General features: G+C 48.3%; 1 protein-coding gene across 5 annotated transcripts; it reads right to left on the bottom strand.

Annotated features, from left to right (window-relative positions):
- Window positions 1–233: 233 nt before the first annotated feature.
- Window positions 234–12,718, bottom strand: SLC35C2 (solute carrier family 35 member C2). 5 transcript variants are annotated; one of them, XM_043987167.1, is made up of 10 exons: window positions 12,581–12,718; window positions 9,396–9,839; window positions 9,020–9,170; window positions 8,256–8,319; window positions 7,417–7,489; window positions 6,557–6,725; window positions 6,361–6,444; window positions 3,359–3,534; window positions 1,291–1,420; window positions 234–914 (listed from the first exon to the last, which is right to left on the bottom strand). In XM_043987167.1, exons 2-10 carry the CDS (start codon window positions 9,513–9,515, stop codon window positions 781–783), a joined length of 1,101 nt encoding a protein of 366 aa, XP_043843102.1. In that variant the 5' UTR covers window positions 9,516–9,839; window positions 12,581–12,718; the 3' UTR covers window positions 234–780. The 5 variants fall into 5 exon arrangements, with proteins under 5 accessions (XP_043843102.1, XP_043843103.1, XP_043843105.1 ...); XM_043987168.1 differs by lacking the exon at window positions 6,361–6,444; XM_043987170.1 differs by lacking the exon at window positions 9,020–9,170.
- Window positions 12,719–16,240: the final 3,522 nt, after the last annotated feature.

Below are 16,240 nucleotides of genomic sequence, written 5' to 3'. Positions count from 1 at the left end.
CACACACACACACACACACACACACACACACACACACACACACACACACACACACACACACTGCATAAGATAGGGTGTCTTCTGGTAGCCCTGGGCCTGCAATCTTCTATCCCTGCAAGTCCTTACTGGGTTTACACAAACAGTGGTTTGGAAAAGGGAGTCTCTGTGGCTACTCCCCTTATTCCCAGCCCTTCTGGGATGGATTAAAGCTGGATTCCAAGCAAAGAGAAGTGGTCAGTGGACCAAAAAGCATTTATTTCCAAACTATAAATAAAACTGCTCTCTGAGCAAAGCAACCCTCCAGGTTCTGAGGTCCCAGCCCCTCCACCTTCCCCTAGCTGGGGAATAGTCTATAGTTCACATTTTCTTCCTTTAGTAATCTTCATTATCCCCTGAATTATGACAATTCTTGGTCTAAGAGGTCTTAGGGAACCAATCTAGAGGAACCAGCCCATTCCCATCCTCCAATGTGACCCCTAGCCAAGTCTTGCCTTTCTCAAGGCCTGGTAATAAATCGACTTCACCCTGATGTTCTGTACAGCTCTTATTTGGTCCTGGACACCAAGAACACTGTCATAACAGCCCCTGCGCTCCGACATCTTCCATCCTGATACGTTATATCAGCTGCGTCCCAGGCCGGGCATCATGGAGCCACCACTGCCCATCTCATGAGGCCGGGCGCTTGGGTCTGCCTACATGGTTAGCTACCAATGGCGTGCAAAGAAGAGTCGGAGCAGGAGAGGGATGGGATGGTTCAGGCACTGTCTGCCAGGCAGGTCGCTACTGCCCCTGGGCCGCAAAGTACTTCTCCCCCTCATCCTCATCTTCCTCGTCACCAGGCTCCCTGTTCCGTAGAAGCAGCTCCAGGTCCGAGTTGGAAACAGGGCCCTTGTGGGGCTTGGGGCCACTTTCACCTTTGGAGATACAGGGAGAGAGACAATTACCAAACCTGAGTTGGCCTTTCGACTTCTGTGCATCAACTGCAACAGAGAAAAGCCAAGCGTGTGCTTGCTGAGCCAGAGAGAGATATCCGCCCACTTGTTCTGCAGCGGCTAGTGCTTCCCCCACAGGGGGGAAGTGGAACCAGGAGGCACACTTCCTGCATTTGATGAACAGCTTAAACTAAGAATCTGGGGGCCGCTAAAGCACGATCCAGCAGGGCCTACTTCAGGGAGCCAGGAATGAGCTGTTCCATCCTTACAAGGAGGAAGCGTACTCCAGGGGAAACCTCCTGGGTACAGGGAGGATGCCACTGTGGGGCTAAACAGCCTCCATGGCACTCAGTATTACCTTTGGAGTTGAGGGCTTTGAGGGTGATGTGGAGGGATATTCCGGACAGACAGAGGGCAAAGCCAAGCCAGTTCAGTAGGCTGATCTGGTCTCCCAGCAGATGAGCTGCCAGCAGCAAAGTACAGACTTCCTGGAGGCAGAGAGGCAGGAAGCAAAAATGTGACTGGCAAGAGGAGGTGGCCCCTTTACCCAGAGGCTTCACATCAGGAATTCAAGTCTTTGGAATGGGACAAAAACAGGACTGATAAAAGAAAGGCTACAGAAAAGTACTCATCTTCGGAGTAGAACAATAACTCACATGCATATGTAGCTATACAGAATAAAAAGCACTCTGCTCACAGCAATTCTCTGGGGGCAAAATGTTATTATTGGCATTTTACAGATGACCATATTGAGACCCAAAGGGGCTAAACCACTTGTCTCAACTCATAAGGCTATCAAGTAGCAGAGCCTGGATTTGAACTAAGGCCAAACTTCTTTCAATTACACCAGGGGTCACTCCTATATACATAAAGATCCTTGTGAGCTGCATACTGACTAAGTTTTAAATTGTAATATTATTTGTTTTACTGTATTTTTATTTATTTTGTTAAGTATTTCCCTTACATTTTAATCTAGTTTGGGCTGCACGCAAGAAATCCATCCCTGCCTTCCTTGAATGCCTCTGGTGATTACCATCCACTCAAATCCAATAAATGACATCTTTTTTAAAAGATCCTTTCATGAACCCAAAATGGCAAATGGGAGCCAGAGGTGGAAGGGAGAGATGCAGAACCTTTACATTTGATGCCACTGATAAGACCCTTATGTTCTACATGATTGTTTCAGTGGAAGCCTGAAGATCTAGAAGCTCTTTGATTTTTTTAAAATTTAATTTAATTTTTTTTGGTGGGGCAATTGGGGTTAAATGACTTGCCTAGGGTCGGTCACACAGCTAGTGTTAAGTGTCTGAGCCCGGATTTGGACTCAGGTCCTCCTGACTCCAGGGCCGGTGCTCTATCCACTGTGCCACCTAGCTGCCCCTAGCTCTTTGATATTTTTAACAGAATATTCCACAGGGGAGGCAAACATGGGGCTCTCAGATTAACAGTGAGTGTAAATGTGCCATCTTAACCCATCTGTGAGGAAAAAATGTTCTACACATTCACAACCCTACTGGCTATGAGGTAGCCAGGAATAAAAGAAAAGCAACAGATTTAGAGTCTGAGGACCTGGGTTCAAATTCTAACTCTGCTTCTCAAAAGTGGCACCTTAGGCAAATCACCTAACTCCTCTGACCCTCTGTCTCCTCATTTATTAAAAAACAAAAAAGGCGGGGCAGGGTGGAATTTGTTTAGATGATGAATTTGTCTAGATGAGGTTCTCTCAATTCTATACCCTATAATTTTTGAACACCCCCTCTCCCCCCGCACCCCGCAGTAGTACAGTACTTAAGGGTTTTAGGCCTAGTCTTTGGGCAACTAAGTCCTTGTCTTGGAAGGACTCTCCAAGCTTCTTGGCCTTCTCTTGATGTTGGGAGAGGCAGTGTGGGATATAATAGTGTATTGGGTACAGAGTCAGGAGACATGGGTTCAGATCCCAGATCAAATGCTTCCAAGTTGTGAGGCCTTGGACAAGCCACTTCACCTCTAACCCTCAGTTTCCTACTTTGTAAAACGGGAATAACAATTTTTATGCCACCTATCCCATTATTATTGTGCAAAAAAATGCTCTAATGTTCAAAGTAAACCTCAGTGTCCTCAAACCTAAAATGGAGTCAACAATCCTTGTATTAACTACCTCAAGTGACTGTTGTGAGAAAAATGCTTTGCAAACCTCAAAGGGTTAAATAAGGGTGAGTAATGATGATAGGGCTTGGATCCAGGGATGCAGAGCCTGCTCTCGGCTATGGAGGATGCAGCATGAGATATTTGCAGGGAGACGATCTGGAGGCTCTGGCTCCCAGCTCTACTCCTTACTCCCGATGTGGTTTCTGGCACAGTGAACCCCGTCCCTGGGCCTCAGTTTCTCTGTCTATTGAAGGAGGGAGCTGCTTAAGTCCCCTTCAGCTCAAAATTCTACAACCTACCTTAAAAATCCCAGCAATGGAGAGGGTCAGGCTGGAGGTTCTGGAGACTAAGAGGAACTCTGAAAAGCCCAAGCCAAAGGCAAGGATCCCACCAAAGAAGAGTGTGCCAAGAACGCCCAGAAGGAGCCCTGGGTCCTGAAAACGGAAGATTTTCTCAGATGTAGACAAATGTAGACCTGAAAATGACAAGAAGAAAGACTGTAACACCAAATTCCAGGTGTGTTCATGCTCCTAAGGGGTCTCAGCTGAGATTGGGGGGGAGAGAATAAGAAAGGGGAGGCAAGATATCTGTCAATCCCATACACATCCAGAACGTAAGGTCCCTTAATGGCAGGAACTGACTTTTGTTTTGTCTTTGTCTTCCCTAGCAGGTGGAGAAAGATGCCCTGAACACAGTAGTAGCTTAGTAAATATTTGCAGAGTCGAATGAAATTTAAAGTGAGATTTGCCATCATCAACTGATATTTCCTTAGCATCAGTTGTTGGAATGGGGTTGAATGAGACCCTGGGAAAATAGATCTGAGGCAGCACAGATTGTAAGTTTATAGATTCAGAGCTGGAAGGAGCCTTAAAAGTTGTCCAGCCCAACCCTCGTTTTACAGATGAGGAAAGTGAGGCCCAGAAAAGTTAAATTACTTGCCCAAAGCCACACACGTTCCATGTGGCAGGGCTAGGGTTCAGACCCAGGCTCTCTGACCACAAATCCCATAGTTGGGGAAAAGTGATCACTGAGAGAACCCTAAGATAACGCAGAACAACAACTTAGCCAGAGGCCAAGTTGAGACTAAAGCAGTGAAGGACATTTTAGGGGCTACCTCAGCACTGATGTGGAAAGGAAATGCCCCCCCCCTTAATTTGGAGGTGATGGTCATGTTTGCCCTCTACCTGCTTCAGATAATGCTTTACAGCAATCATGGGAGGTCAAGTGGGAAGAACACTGCATTCACAACCAGAAGAACCAAGACCCAGATGCTAACCCCAGCCCTTCCATATACTGCTACTCTGGGACCCTGGGCAAATTACTTAACCTCTTTAGGCCTCACTTTCCTCAATTCTAAAACAGGATTAATAATACCCATACAACCTACCACATCGGGTAATTGTAAGACTCAATGAGGCAATGTAGAAAACATGTTAAATAAAAGTTAGCAACTTATCTGGTAACCCCATGATCTATTAGATAGCCAGAGATAGTCAAGAGACCTTTGGGCTTAGACTAGTAATACTGCCAACCATGCATTTGGCCTCTCTGAGCCTCTTAGTCCCAAATAAGAATCACAGAATTCAGAGGTGGAAGGAATCTTATGACATCTAGTTCAAGTCTTTTATTTTACTGAAGAGGAAACTGAGCCCTGCGCATCCCCCCAGCTCCCCATAACTCCCTGTCCAAGCCACAAAGGTGGAGAACCCTCTGGTTTCTCTTTCTATTATATCTTCTGTTCCTATTTACCTCCTGTTCAGGAAGGGTGACTTATAGGACACACTCAAAAAATACTTTTTCTGGTGATGTCTGAAATGTGCTTTGAGCTCTCTGGGGCGAAATATTAAAAAAAAAAAAAGCCAAGTAGTGATGGTAACCACAAGCCAATAGACTTCAATGTAGGCCATCAGGCTTGATGCTAGACTCAGCAGTACTGCAAAAGCAGCAGCAAATTGAAGGGAGTTAGGGGGAGAGCATAAGTAACGAAGGCGCTTGGGGGATTAATTTAGCAGAAAAGATTAAAGGAACTAAATCCATGCAGCTTTGCTAAGTGACGACTAAGAGGGGCATTATGATGAGGGTTTGCAGAGATGTGAATGGTGTAAACATCAAGAAAGGGAGGGGGAGCGCTCTGTTCAGTACAAGTCACTGTAATGAAAGAATGGGGAGAGATCTGAAAAGGGAAAATTTTGGTGACATAATAGAAGTTTCCTGAACAACTGGGCTAAGGAATCATTCTGCTATGAGACTGGCAGAATCACAGGCCAACCCACAGCTGAACCAAAACCTGCTCTATGACTTCCCTGCCATGGGGTCATCCAGCTGTTGCTTGAAAACCTCCATGACGGACGGGGACTCGCTACTTCTAGAAGTGCCAGGATATCCTGGACACCTCCAACCCTTAGCCCATTTTTCCTCATGTGGAACTGAAACCAAGCTCCCTGTAGCTTCTCCCCACTGCTCCTGGGTCTGTCCTCAGGGGGCCAAACAGAACAAGTCTAATTGCTTTTCCACATGACAGACCTTGGTATGGACGACAGTGATTATGCCTGCCTCCTTCACCCACCCCAGGTCACCTCTTCTCCAGGCTAAACAGCCATAATTCTTCCATTTTCTCTGAGTCTCAATTTCCTCTTCTGTAAAACAAAGGGGGTGGGACTAGATGGTCCCTAAGTTTTTTCCCAGCTTTAAATTCCATTATTCTTATTTGAACTACCAGAGCTTCTGAGAGACCAAACTACCTGCAGAGAGTTAGTGGCATTGCTAGCTGAAGCTCAAAGGTCTCCTCCCTATCTCTGGCAATCAGCTAATTCATGCAGCAGACAGATACACAACTGACATTTATTTATCAGGTTTAGACAATCCCTTACATAGTTACCTCATTTGAAAATCCTCTAAGGTAAGTAGGACAGGGAGCATGTGCCACACCCTTGTTTTAGAGGTAAAGAAGCCTTTCTTGTCTTCTCCCCACTGCCCAACAGGTTCTAGTTTGTGTCAGTGTCACTGGGAAAGGTGGCAGCCAGAACTGAACGGTGAACCTTCTGGTTTGTGCAGGCCCCCGTGCTTAGAGCACAAATGCATGCAGGACAAATGATTCCCTGCTCAGCCTATGGTGACAGGAATGCTGGCTGAAGAAAGCCCCTAGAATACATCCAGTGGCCCTCAACTAATGGGAAGAGGGAGGAAGCCCTGGTAAATCCCAGGCTACAAAGCACCTTCATTCTCTCTCTCCCCTTGAGAGGACGCAGCTAGAAGGGAAGTGCTCCTTTCTGGATCCTCTCTATGAGACTGCCCAACATACCTTCAAAAACAGCAAAAAGGGGGAAGAGTCCCAGAAACATGAGCGGCTGCAGATGGTACATGGTGTCAATAGGATTTTGGAGACCTGGAGAAGAGAGAGACCCCACGCCAGTGCTGGCTGGTCTTAGCTCCCCATCCAAGCAGCTGTTTTCCAGAGCCACGCTCTCCCTCCCCCAGTATGCTCTGAACATACTGACCTAGTTCAGCTTTCTGCAGCAGGATCTGGGTAAGGGTCCATCGAATCCCTCCAATGAATGAGGCCCCTAGCACCAGGGCAAACCCCTCTCCATTGAACTGTGTGGACTTATAAGTGAACATGAAGAGGCCACCAGCAATAAGCAGGACCACCAGGACTAGTGCTGCCCGCTGTCAGGATGGGAAGACATTGTCTATCATCTTGAAGGACCCAGGTCAGAGAGTAGCAGCAGCAGCAGCAGCAGCAGCAGCAGGAGAAATGGCTCATAGGATTAAGTTCAACCATCTCATTTTACAAAAGAAGAAACTGAGGCCCAGAGAGGTTAACTAATTTGCCAGTGGTCACAAAAATTCACATCAGCTTTCACATAACACTTGAAGGTTTGCAAAGTGCTTTTGCACTTTGAACATAAGAACCCAGAGAAGTAGGTAATACAACTACTTATGTATCCCATTTTTGCAGATGACAAACCAAGACTCAGGAAAATCAAGGTTGCACAGCTTATGAATAATGCAACTGGGACTTGAACCCAAGTTCTCTGATTCCAAATCCACTGCTCTTTCCACTCCATCATAAAAGCTTAACACACTTGGAGATCTTTACTGTAGCCGTCTCCTGAGGCAAGAAATTCTCCTATCTGCCTGTGATCGAGACTCTGGCCCCTCACCCTTTAAAGGAAGAAAGTAGTCTGGAGAGGGTAGAGGGAAGCGTAGTGCTTTGTCCAGGTCTGACCTCATCTACGCCACCCCCAGCCAACCAGCCCCAGCCCACTCTCTCTTTTTTGTCCTAAAACCTGGGGGAGGGACTGCGGAGGACAGAGAGCAAAAGCAAACAGAGCTGAAGGGGAAGCTGAGGCCTCACCAGCTCCTCTAGCTTGAAGATCAGGGAGAAGATCAAAATGAAGAGGACTGCCGAAGACTTGGTCATTGTGTACCTGGAAGTGAAAACTGCAGAGTCATCCGCTGCTTATGAGGCTTCGGCCGAAGCTATGACAAGCGGGCGGGAAGAAGGGGAGGGTGACTGGGTGGGTGAGCTCTGCTCAGGCCAGCAGGGGAGCCTGGGCACAAAGGGTGCCGAGAAGCCAGACCTTGTCCAGACCAGCTGACAAGTGACCTGGGGGAGGGGCTGTGACTAAGTGGCCTGTGACTATTGTCAAGAGGGAAAAGCCGTATTTGACATTGAGGTCTCCTAATTCTAGGATCTCCCTGCAGCTCTGCAAGGGGACCAGGGCTGGGAGGAAATGGAACGAGAGGCAGGGAGGAGGCACAAATTTTGCTCTCCTAAGCAAAGACTGAAGATAAGGAATAACTCTCCCTCTTGTTTCTCCCCCCACTCCCCACTGTGCCCATTCTCCGTAATGCTAATGTAGTCCCATGCATGCCAGTCAGTGAGTCATTTCTCTTCAACTCCCTCTTCTTTCTCATACCATGGCAATGGCCAGTCTGTCTGGGTCCCCTGACTTCCCCACGCCGCCAAGACAGGCAGGCCCCAGGGCTCAGCACCCCGTATGCGCTGGGCTTACGGATGAGGCTGAAGTTTTCCAGGACAGCTGCTGGGGGCCAGAGAGAAGCTGAGAGCAAGGACTGATCCCAGAGTGGTGAGGCAGCGGCCCATCAGTCGGACGTGAAGGCAGCCCGCTGGACAGACACAAAGAGCTCAAAGACGGAAGGGAGGGTGGCGGGGAGCAGGCCGGTACTCACAGTGAGACGGTGATGTACAGGAAGCTCCAGTTAGACAGACCCACGTCAAGTGCCGTTGCCAATGCTACAGAAAAAAGATGACCCATGATCGAGCTTTTCCCTAAAGGCCAAGCTCCCTTCTGCACTGGAGCTCAGGCGTAGAAGGGACTGACAGAGGTAAGAAGCAAGGGGAGTGGAGACCAGTCCTTCCTTGTTTCCAGCCCTCCCACTGGCCCCCAAACAGTAATACTAAGAACAGCTCACAGTAAAGTAATACAACTCCCTGCACAGTGAATGGAAGTGGTACGGCAGTGGAGTCATTATTCCCCAGGGAAGGAACCACATCTGTGGAGCTGATGGGAAATGCTTGCAGAGGAGCACCCGCTCCACAATGGAGACTCTCAGAGAGTTGTCTGAGGTACAATGAGGTAACATCACTGGACCAGGGTCCCACGGCCAGTATGTATCAAAGGTGGGAGACTTAAACCCACCTTGTGTTGACCAAAGTCAACTCTTTAGCTGCACTATGCTATGGCTACCTGTCTGCAACCTCATTTGAGCCCATGACAACTCTGTGGGGGTAGGTCCCACAGGTGCTATTATGCCCAAAAGAGGGAACTGAGGCTCAGAAGTTAAATGACTTGCCCATGGTCATACTGCTCTGAGATTCCAAGCCCAGGTCTAAAGGGAAGGTCAGAGCAGGGGCAGTGACTGTGTCTCCAGGTCTTCTGACTCCCTAGATGGGTCACTAGCTACCCTGGGGCCCACATTGCCTCCGGACGTACCTGTGGGAGCTACTCTCTGGAGGTAGTCAGCCCAGCTCAGCACCACTCGGGGGCGCTGGTGGCAGCATTGTGCCAGTGCTCGGGACAGAGCCGAGAAAAGGAATATCACTACAAGGTGAAGCAGGGTCATGAAGAGAGGGAAGTGGAAACTCTAGGGAGAATTTAAAATAGAACTGACCGTCAGTCTGGGCTCTAGGAAAGCCATTTCTCCTACCTTCCCATCTTTCATGCGCACCTCTACCTTCTTCAGTCTCCCCCCTCCAGCCGACACTCACCTCATCCCCATGCCCTCCAACCTGGAACCCACATCCCAACACCCAACAACCCACAACCAAGAGGGTCCTTGCGTTGAGCATCACAGAGGCCCCAGAATTACCTTCATTAGCCATTTGTTGTAGAAGGTGATGCCAATGGAGAAGCAGTAATAGAGAAGCACCAGCCCCAGAGTCAGCATCACCTTCCAGATGAAGGTCAAGCCGAAGGTCCACCTCCCCATTGGCAGCAACAACAATTCCCCAAACACCTTTTTGTCCACGGGTGAGCGGCAGAGATGGGACTGAGAAGCTACTGCCCTGGCTGGACCCCAGCCCTCTCACTTGAAGCCAGTACACAAAGCAGGAGGTGGCTCTGCTGGACCAAGAACTTCAGTGGAAACATCTCGTATCAGTGGTGGTTCTCTTCCAGCTGAAGGCTTACAAGAGCCATATGATCAGGGAAGCTCTGGGCTATGCTGAGGACTCTCACCTGAGAGGCTGGTGAGCAGCACCTGCCTTCACCATGGCTATCTTGATGCAGAGCTCACAGGATCCTGGGTTTCTTGCTACAAAAAAATAAACAGTAAAGGAGTCTGGGTTCATCCATCAGCAGAACTATACATCTCCCGCAAATGTTCCTCAACTGTGGTGTTTCCAGAGGTATGTTTCACCCCTGAAAGAGTGATAAGACTAGGGGAAGAGCTTATATCAAACACTGCCACAAGCTCCCTGTCAATCTGACTGGGGGAGGAGGTGGGGCAGCTAGGTGGTCCAGTGGCTAGAGCACTGGTCCTGGAGTCAGAAGGACCTGAGTTCAAATCTAGCCTCAGACACTTACTGGCTGTGTGACCCTGGGCAAGTCACTTAATCCTGACTGCCACCCAAAAAAATGTGATATAGGGATCAGTGTACCGTTAATTGGTCCAAAAAAAAAAACAAAAACCCAACCCAACCACATAACCAGTTCTTATTTCTATACTCTATATTTCACAATCTCAAAAAAAATTTTTTTAATGTTTTTAAATCAACCACTCCCAAAGCATGGTGTTCTATCCGCCATGACACTCATTCTTGTTTGTGGATCATAACACAGAGCCTAGACAAAGAGCTGGAAGGGACCTTGGAGGACATCTAGTCCAACGCCCTGATTTTACAGATGAGAAAATCCAGGAATGTTCAGTGATTTGACTAAGGTCACCCAGGTGGTAAGTGAGAGAGCTAAGGCTTGAAACTAGGCCATCTGACTCCAGATCTCATGCTTTTTCTCTCAGTAATAGGCAAAAGAGATGTTACGACCAAGGACTGACTGTCACCTTAACTCTCATCTTGTAGAACTGGATGGCTATGCTCAGGGAACCACAAGATGGGAATGCAGGGAACAAAGAGGGTGGGCCTTCTTATACAGAAGCTACTGGAGACTGGATCTTGCGGATCTTTGTAAAACAGGACTTCTGCAGCCCTATTCCAACAATGAAAATCAGCTGAGAAACAGCAACCAATTGTAGGATTATTGATTTAGATCTGGAAAGGATCTTAGAAGTGATTTAGTCCAATACTTTACAGATAAGGAAAATGAGATCCAGGAGAAGGGACTTCTCCATGTTTACACAGATAAGCAAGCAACTGGAGTTGAGAATTGAATCCAGGTCATTAAACTTCAAACCTAACATACTTTTCAGCACTCTTACTCTGTGCTGTCTCACTTTAAAAACAAAGCAAAACAAAACAAAAAAACCCAGACTGGGCCAGGGGATCATAAAGCTAAACTACCTTCCCTTGAAGAGGATCCTCTCCCACTATTCCCTCATATGAATCCTCCCTTACAAGTTCTTATACCTTTACTCAGTTTCTACTTTCTCACTTCCTAAGCTTTTTCCCTCCTAACTATTCAAATCTTAATTGTGTTTCAAGAGTCAGCTCAAATCCCACCTCCACAAAACCTTCCCTGGCTCCCCTAGTTTCTGGACTCCTCAGTTGTTTTTTGCACATTCATTGAACATTCCTTGAAGTCACAGCACCATCAAATAAGAGCACTGGTAGAAATACAGTACAACTAGATCATCTAAGGAAAGAGAACATGAAAAAAGAAGATGAACTGTCCAAAGTTACACAGTGACCTGGAAGTAGAGGCCAAATCTCCTGATTCCCAATCCTCAGCAAGTTGTCAAAGTAGAAGGAAATAGAATGGGGGACATAATGCCAGAATGGCAAAGTTGGAAACAATTTCATTAAGAGACTAGTCCAATCTCCTCATTTTACAAAAGATTAAACAGCCCAGAGAATGGAAATTACTTGTCCAACGTCCCACGGGTCTTAAATCATCTTTTCCTGCAGGAGCTGGTTGTTGTTTTGTTTGGTTTTTGTCTCCTCACCTACATTGACAGCGTCCTTGGGTCATGAATTCTAAACTCTTTCCATCATCTTTCTCAAAATCTAGTACACAATAAACACTAAATAAATATTCGCTGAGGCAACACTAAATAAACATTTGTGAACTGATAAAACCAGCCTGGGTAGTGCTGAAAGCACTAGACTTGGAAAGAGAAGATTTAGTTGGTTCTGGGTAATTTACTTTCTAACCTTAGGTAGGTAGGTCATTTCTCCTCTCTAAGGCCTGGAGTTCGCCATTTGTACAATTTAAGGCCTGGCCTCGATGATCCCAGGGGGCGAGTCAAGTCAAGAAGCATTTATTAAGCACCTACTAGATGCCAGGCCCTGTGCTACGTGCCGGTGATTCAAGGCCAGGAAAAAACAGTCCCTGCCCTGAGGGGCTTACAGTCTAATACTCCTGGGATGCTACCAAAAGTGATCCGGTGGGTGGAGAATTGGAAGAGACCATATTCTGGAACACCTGCTTATCTGACAGAGGAGGAAACTGAGGTGCGCTGGGGGGTGGGGGAGGTGAGGCCATGCCCCGAGCTTCGGGAGCTCCCCAGGTTTGGGGGTGGGGGCGGGAAGAGCCGGGAGGGGGCACTCAGGTACAGCACAAACCTGAGGGACCCTGGGAGCTGTTTACTCCCGGCTTGGGGGGAGCGGGCTCCGGAGGCCTCCCAAGAGGTGGCGGCCCCGTGCCAAGGGTAGGACCGGGAAGCTGGAGGCGCTTCCTTCTAGCCACGGGCTATGCCTGCGGTGACGCCGGACTCTCGGCTCCCCGCCCGGCCCCGCCACGCCCTCGGGCTCCCCGCAGCCGCCGCCCGGACTGGGGCTGAAGCCAGGACGCCGCCCTCTCCTTCCCTTCCCTTCCCTTCCTCCCCGTTCCCTCGGGCCCACGGCAGTTGCCTCGGCCCGGGCCCCGGCCCCAGCTCACCTGCGGCCAGGCAGCTCTAGACGTGGCTCCTCCTGCCGGAAGTGCGAACCCGGCTCCTGCAGCCGCCATATTGGGAAGGCGGGGAGAGCACTTCCGGCGGAAGCGGCGCCTGCCCTAGTGCTGGTTCGTTCCCTCCCCAGGAGCCCTTGGGGTCGAGCCGGCTTAGGACCTGGACCGGGTCGGGGAGGGAGCCTGGGGGCGGGCCTGGTTCGGAGCCAGACTCAGCCAGGATTGCCTGGCGCCTTCATGGTGCTTATCTCTCAGCTCTAGACTAGGAGCTCCCTGAGGGCAAGGTCGTGTCTCAGCCTACTCAAAGCCGGGATCTCATTTATTTGTAGGTTCCCTCCAAAGATGCTGATCGCACCCCATCCATGCCTGTGCGCTCCCATCTATGACCTCCCAAAAGCTGCCCTCCACAGAAGCAGGAAATCTAGCCAGTTTTCTCTGACCACCCCTTCTTCTCTTCCTAGCAGACCATTCCTTTATGATAGAAATCAGCTGCCAGACTCTCCCTAAAGTGACCTCATAACGTCCCTATTCAGTAAATGCCAGCGGCATCCCATTAGCTCTAGAATCAAATACAAAATCGCCTGTTTGGCTCCCTTGGTAACCTGTCCCCTTCTTACCTTTCCAGTCTTTTCCCCTTTACTCCTCCCCACATGTTCTGCCATCTAGTGACCCTTGGCCAGCTCCCTGTTCTTCAGACAAGAGCTCCATCTCCTGACTGAGCCTGAGGCCGTCTCCCCAAGCCTCCTCTGGTATACCCTCACCCTCATCTCCTCCTCCTGGCTTCCTTCAAGCCTCAGCGAAGGTCCCACCTTCTGCAAGAAACGGTTCCCCGTCCTTAGTCTTAGTGCCGTCCCTCTGAGACTACCATCTATCCCGCCTCTGGTTTGGATGTAGTTGTGTGCAAGCCAAGTCCAGCGGTACACTGTGGGCTCCTGGAGATCAGCACCTGTTTGATTTTGAAAACCTTTTTGTCTCCAGTGCCAGGCACATAGTAGGCACTTAATAAATGTTAGTTGACTGATACTTTTTGGCTCCTCCATGGCCCTCTGTGTGCAATTCCTTCCTGTATCCCACACTTCACTGCCATTCGATTTTCACTGATTTCAACATGAATAATAACAGCATTTATATAGCATTTTAAGGTTTACAAAGCACTTTATACTTGGCATGTCATTTGATCTTCACAGCAGCCCTGTGACATAGGTACTCTTATTTCCCCCTTTTTATTGATGAAGACACTGAAACTGGCAGAGGTTTGTCCCTTCCCCAGGGGGAACACAGCAAGTACTCATTTGTAGCACGATTCTTCCTGTTCAGATTCACTACCCCATGTTCAGCACTCAATCTACTAGGCCACCTAGCTGCCAGAATAATAATAGTAATAGTGTAACCGTGTAACCGTGTAACTGTGACTACCCTGACTCCCACTGCCCATGTTACATTTCCCCTCTCCTCCAGGGTTCTTTGATCCTGACCAAGGTTAGGAGGTGTCTAATCTCTCACCATGGCTCTGCCTCCACTGATTGTGTTCCCTCAATTTTAGGGAGTCCAAGTACCCCAGTTCCATTTAACCACTTAGCAGATTAGCTTTTGCAAAGGAATGTTTACTTCAAAGTTAGAGCAAGAACAAATCTTTCCCCCAACAACTGGGGGCATGACCACTCTATACTTGGTTTCCAGGAGGGGAGGGGGAATCAGCTCACAGCTTAGCTCAGTTCCTACAGAGCACTAGTTCCACCAATATCCAAGTCCAAAGTCCTCCATACCTTCCCGGGGTTTCTCTGCTGAGTTGTAATCAACATCTGCCCTGTAATCTTGGGTCTACAGTCCCCAGGGCTTGAATTCCCAAGGTCATGGACTCTGCCTATAACTGAAGAGGACAAGCCAAAGAGACCAAAACCCCAAGCCCATTTCTTGGGGACACAGGGCAAAGAGTGAAGGGGAAAGGTGACTCTGACTCTCTCTCTCTCTCTCTCTCTCTCTCTCTCTCTCTCTCTCTCTCTCTCTCTCTCTCTCTCTCTCACACACACACACACACACACACACACACTCCCAGTGTACATGTTGTAGGTAAAAGGGACCTTCATAGTCATGGACATCAGTGGAGAGTGCTCCACTGTGCCTCAGGGAGATTTAGAGTTGGCAGACTGTCGGTGGTAGGGGAATGCAGGATATCTCCTCTCAGAAGCTGGGGGACCGCAAGAGGCTGGATCAAATGAGATGAACATGTGAAGAATTTTGTAAACCTTAAAGCGCTACATTAGGATGTAAAGCTCCCATTAGGATGTAAGTAGATTTTCCCATTTTTCTCTTGTATCCCCAGTGCCTAGTGCATTAGTGGGTGATTGATTGGTAATGGTTCACATTTCTATAGCACTCCAAGGTTTACTGAATGCTTTCCTTTTCACCCAAGGTGGGTATTGCAAATATTATTTCTGTCTTACAAATGAGAAAGTTGAAGCTTGGAGAGGGGAATAAGAAATAGGGCTTACTCTGTGCCAAGCACTGTGCTAACAGGCACCTTACAAATATTATCTTATACTCACCTCTGTGAGGTCTGCCCACAATCATGTAAGTCCTGCAGTGGCTACGAGGTCACTGTCATATAGGTAGCTTAAATCATATGCTTTTTCATGTATGGACTGGGGTTTCTCTGCTTCATGGGAGAGGTGGCTTTTAAGGTGATGCTTGAAGATGAGTAGAATTTCAATAGGATAGGAATAGAGTCTGGGCTTGTGATATCGTTGGAATGTTGTTGTTCAGTCACTACAACTCCAGTTCACTTTACAAATGAGGGACTGAGGCAAACAGGGTGAAATGACTTGCCCAGGGTCACACAACTAGTGTCTGAGTACAGAATGGAACTCACAAAGAGGAGTCTTCTCGATTCCCAGCCCTGTGCTCTAGCCACTGCACCAGAGAGCTGCCTCTGTTGGTATAGTGAACTCCTAGTTAAAGAAATCCCTTCCCACAGTGCAGAACAGAACCTTGAAGTTACTGAGAAGTGACTTGCCCCAGGGTCACACTGCCCATGTCAGAGACAGGATTCCACCTATGTCTTCCTAGCTGTGAGGCCGGCTCTCTATTCATTACACCACAGAAGGTAGGATTTCAATAAGGGGAAAAGAGAACAAGCATTTAAGTACCTACTATGTGCCAGGCACCATGCTAGGGCTTTACAAATATCTTTTTTGATCCTGACAGCCCTGGGAGGTAGGTGTTATCACTATCTTCATTTAACAGTTGAGGATACGGGGGCAGCCAGGTTCAGTGACTTGGCAGGATCACACAGTAGGATGTATCTGAGGTAAAATTTGAACTCAAGTCTTCCTGACTCCAGGTCCAGCGTTCTAGCCACTGTAGTGCCACCTAGCAGATAGAAATGGCAGGAAGGGCATTCCAGGAAGCTTGACTGATAGAAACACGGGAGGAAGGAAGATGGCCAGTTTGCATGAAACAAGATGATTTTTAGGGAAATAGCAGGCAATAAAGCTGGAAAACTATTTTGAGGTCACACTGTAGGGAGCCTTGATTGCAAGGCTTTGAAGAACTGGAGCCTTGTCCCAGAAGTAATGTTAAGCCCTTGAAGGCTCAAAGAGCCAGGGAGAGATGTGATCAGCATGATGCTTGACTGAACTAGTGGGGCAAGAT

Source organism: Dromiciops gliroides, chromosome 2 (assembly GCF_019393635.1).
Source record: "Dromiciops gliroides isolate mDroGli1 chromosome 2, mDroGli1.pri, whole genome shotgun sequence".
NCBI classification, from domain to species: Eukaryota; Metazoa; Chordata; class Mammalia; order Microbiotheria; family Microbiotheriidae; genus Dromiciops; species Dromiciops gliroides.
Note: the sequence above shows the minus strand (reverse complement) of the source record. Positions and strands in the feature narration are given on the sequence as shown.

Excerpts from the sequence above, each read along its gene's own strand:
- SLC35C2 (XM_043987167.1), bottom strand. The coding sequence starts at position 9,515 with ATGGGGAGGTGGACCTTCGGCTTGACCTTCATCTGGAAGGTGATGCTG. Across the intron at positions 9,171-9,395 it reads ACAACAAATGGCTAATGAAG|AGTTTCCACTTCCCTCTCTT; the intron begins GTAATTCTGGGG and ends AATTCTCCCTAG. Across the intron at positions 915-1,290 it reads CAAAGCCCTCAACTCCAAAG|GTGAAAGTGGCCCCAAGCCC; the intron begins GTAATACTGAGT and ends GTATCTCCAAAG.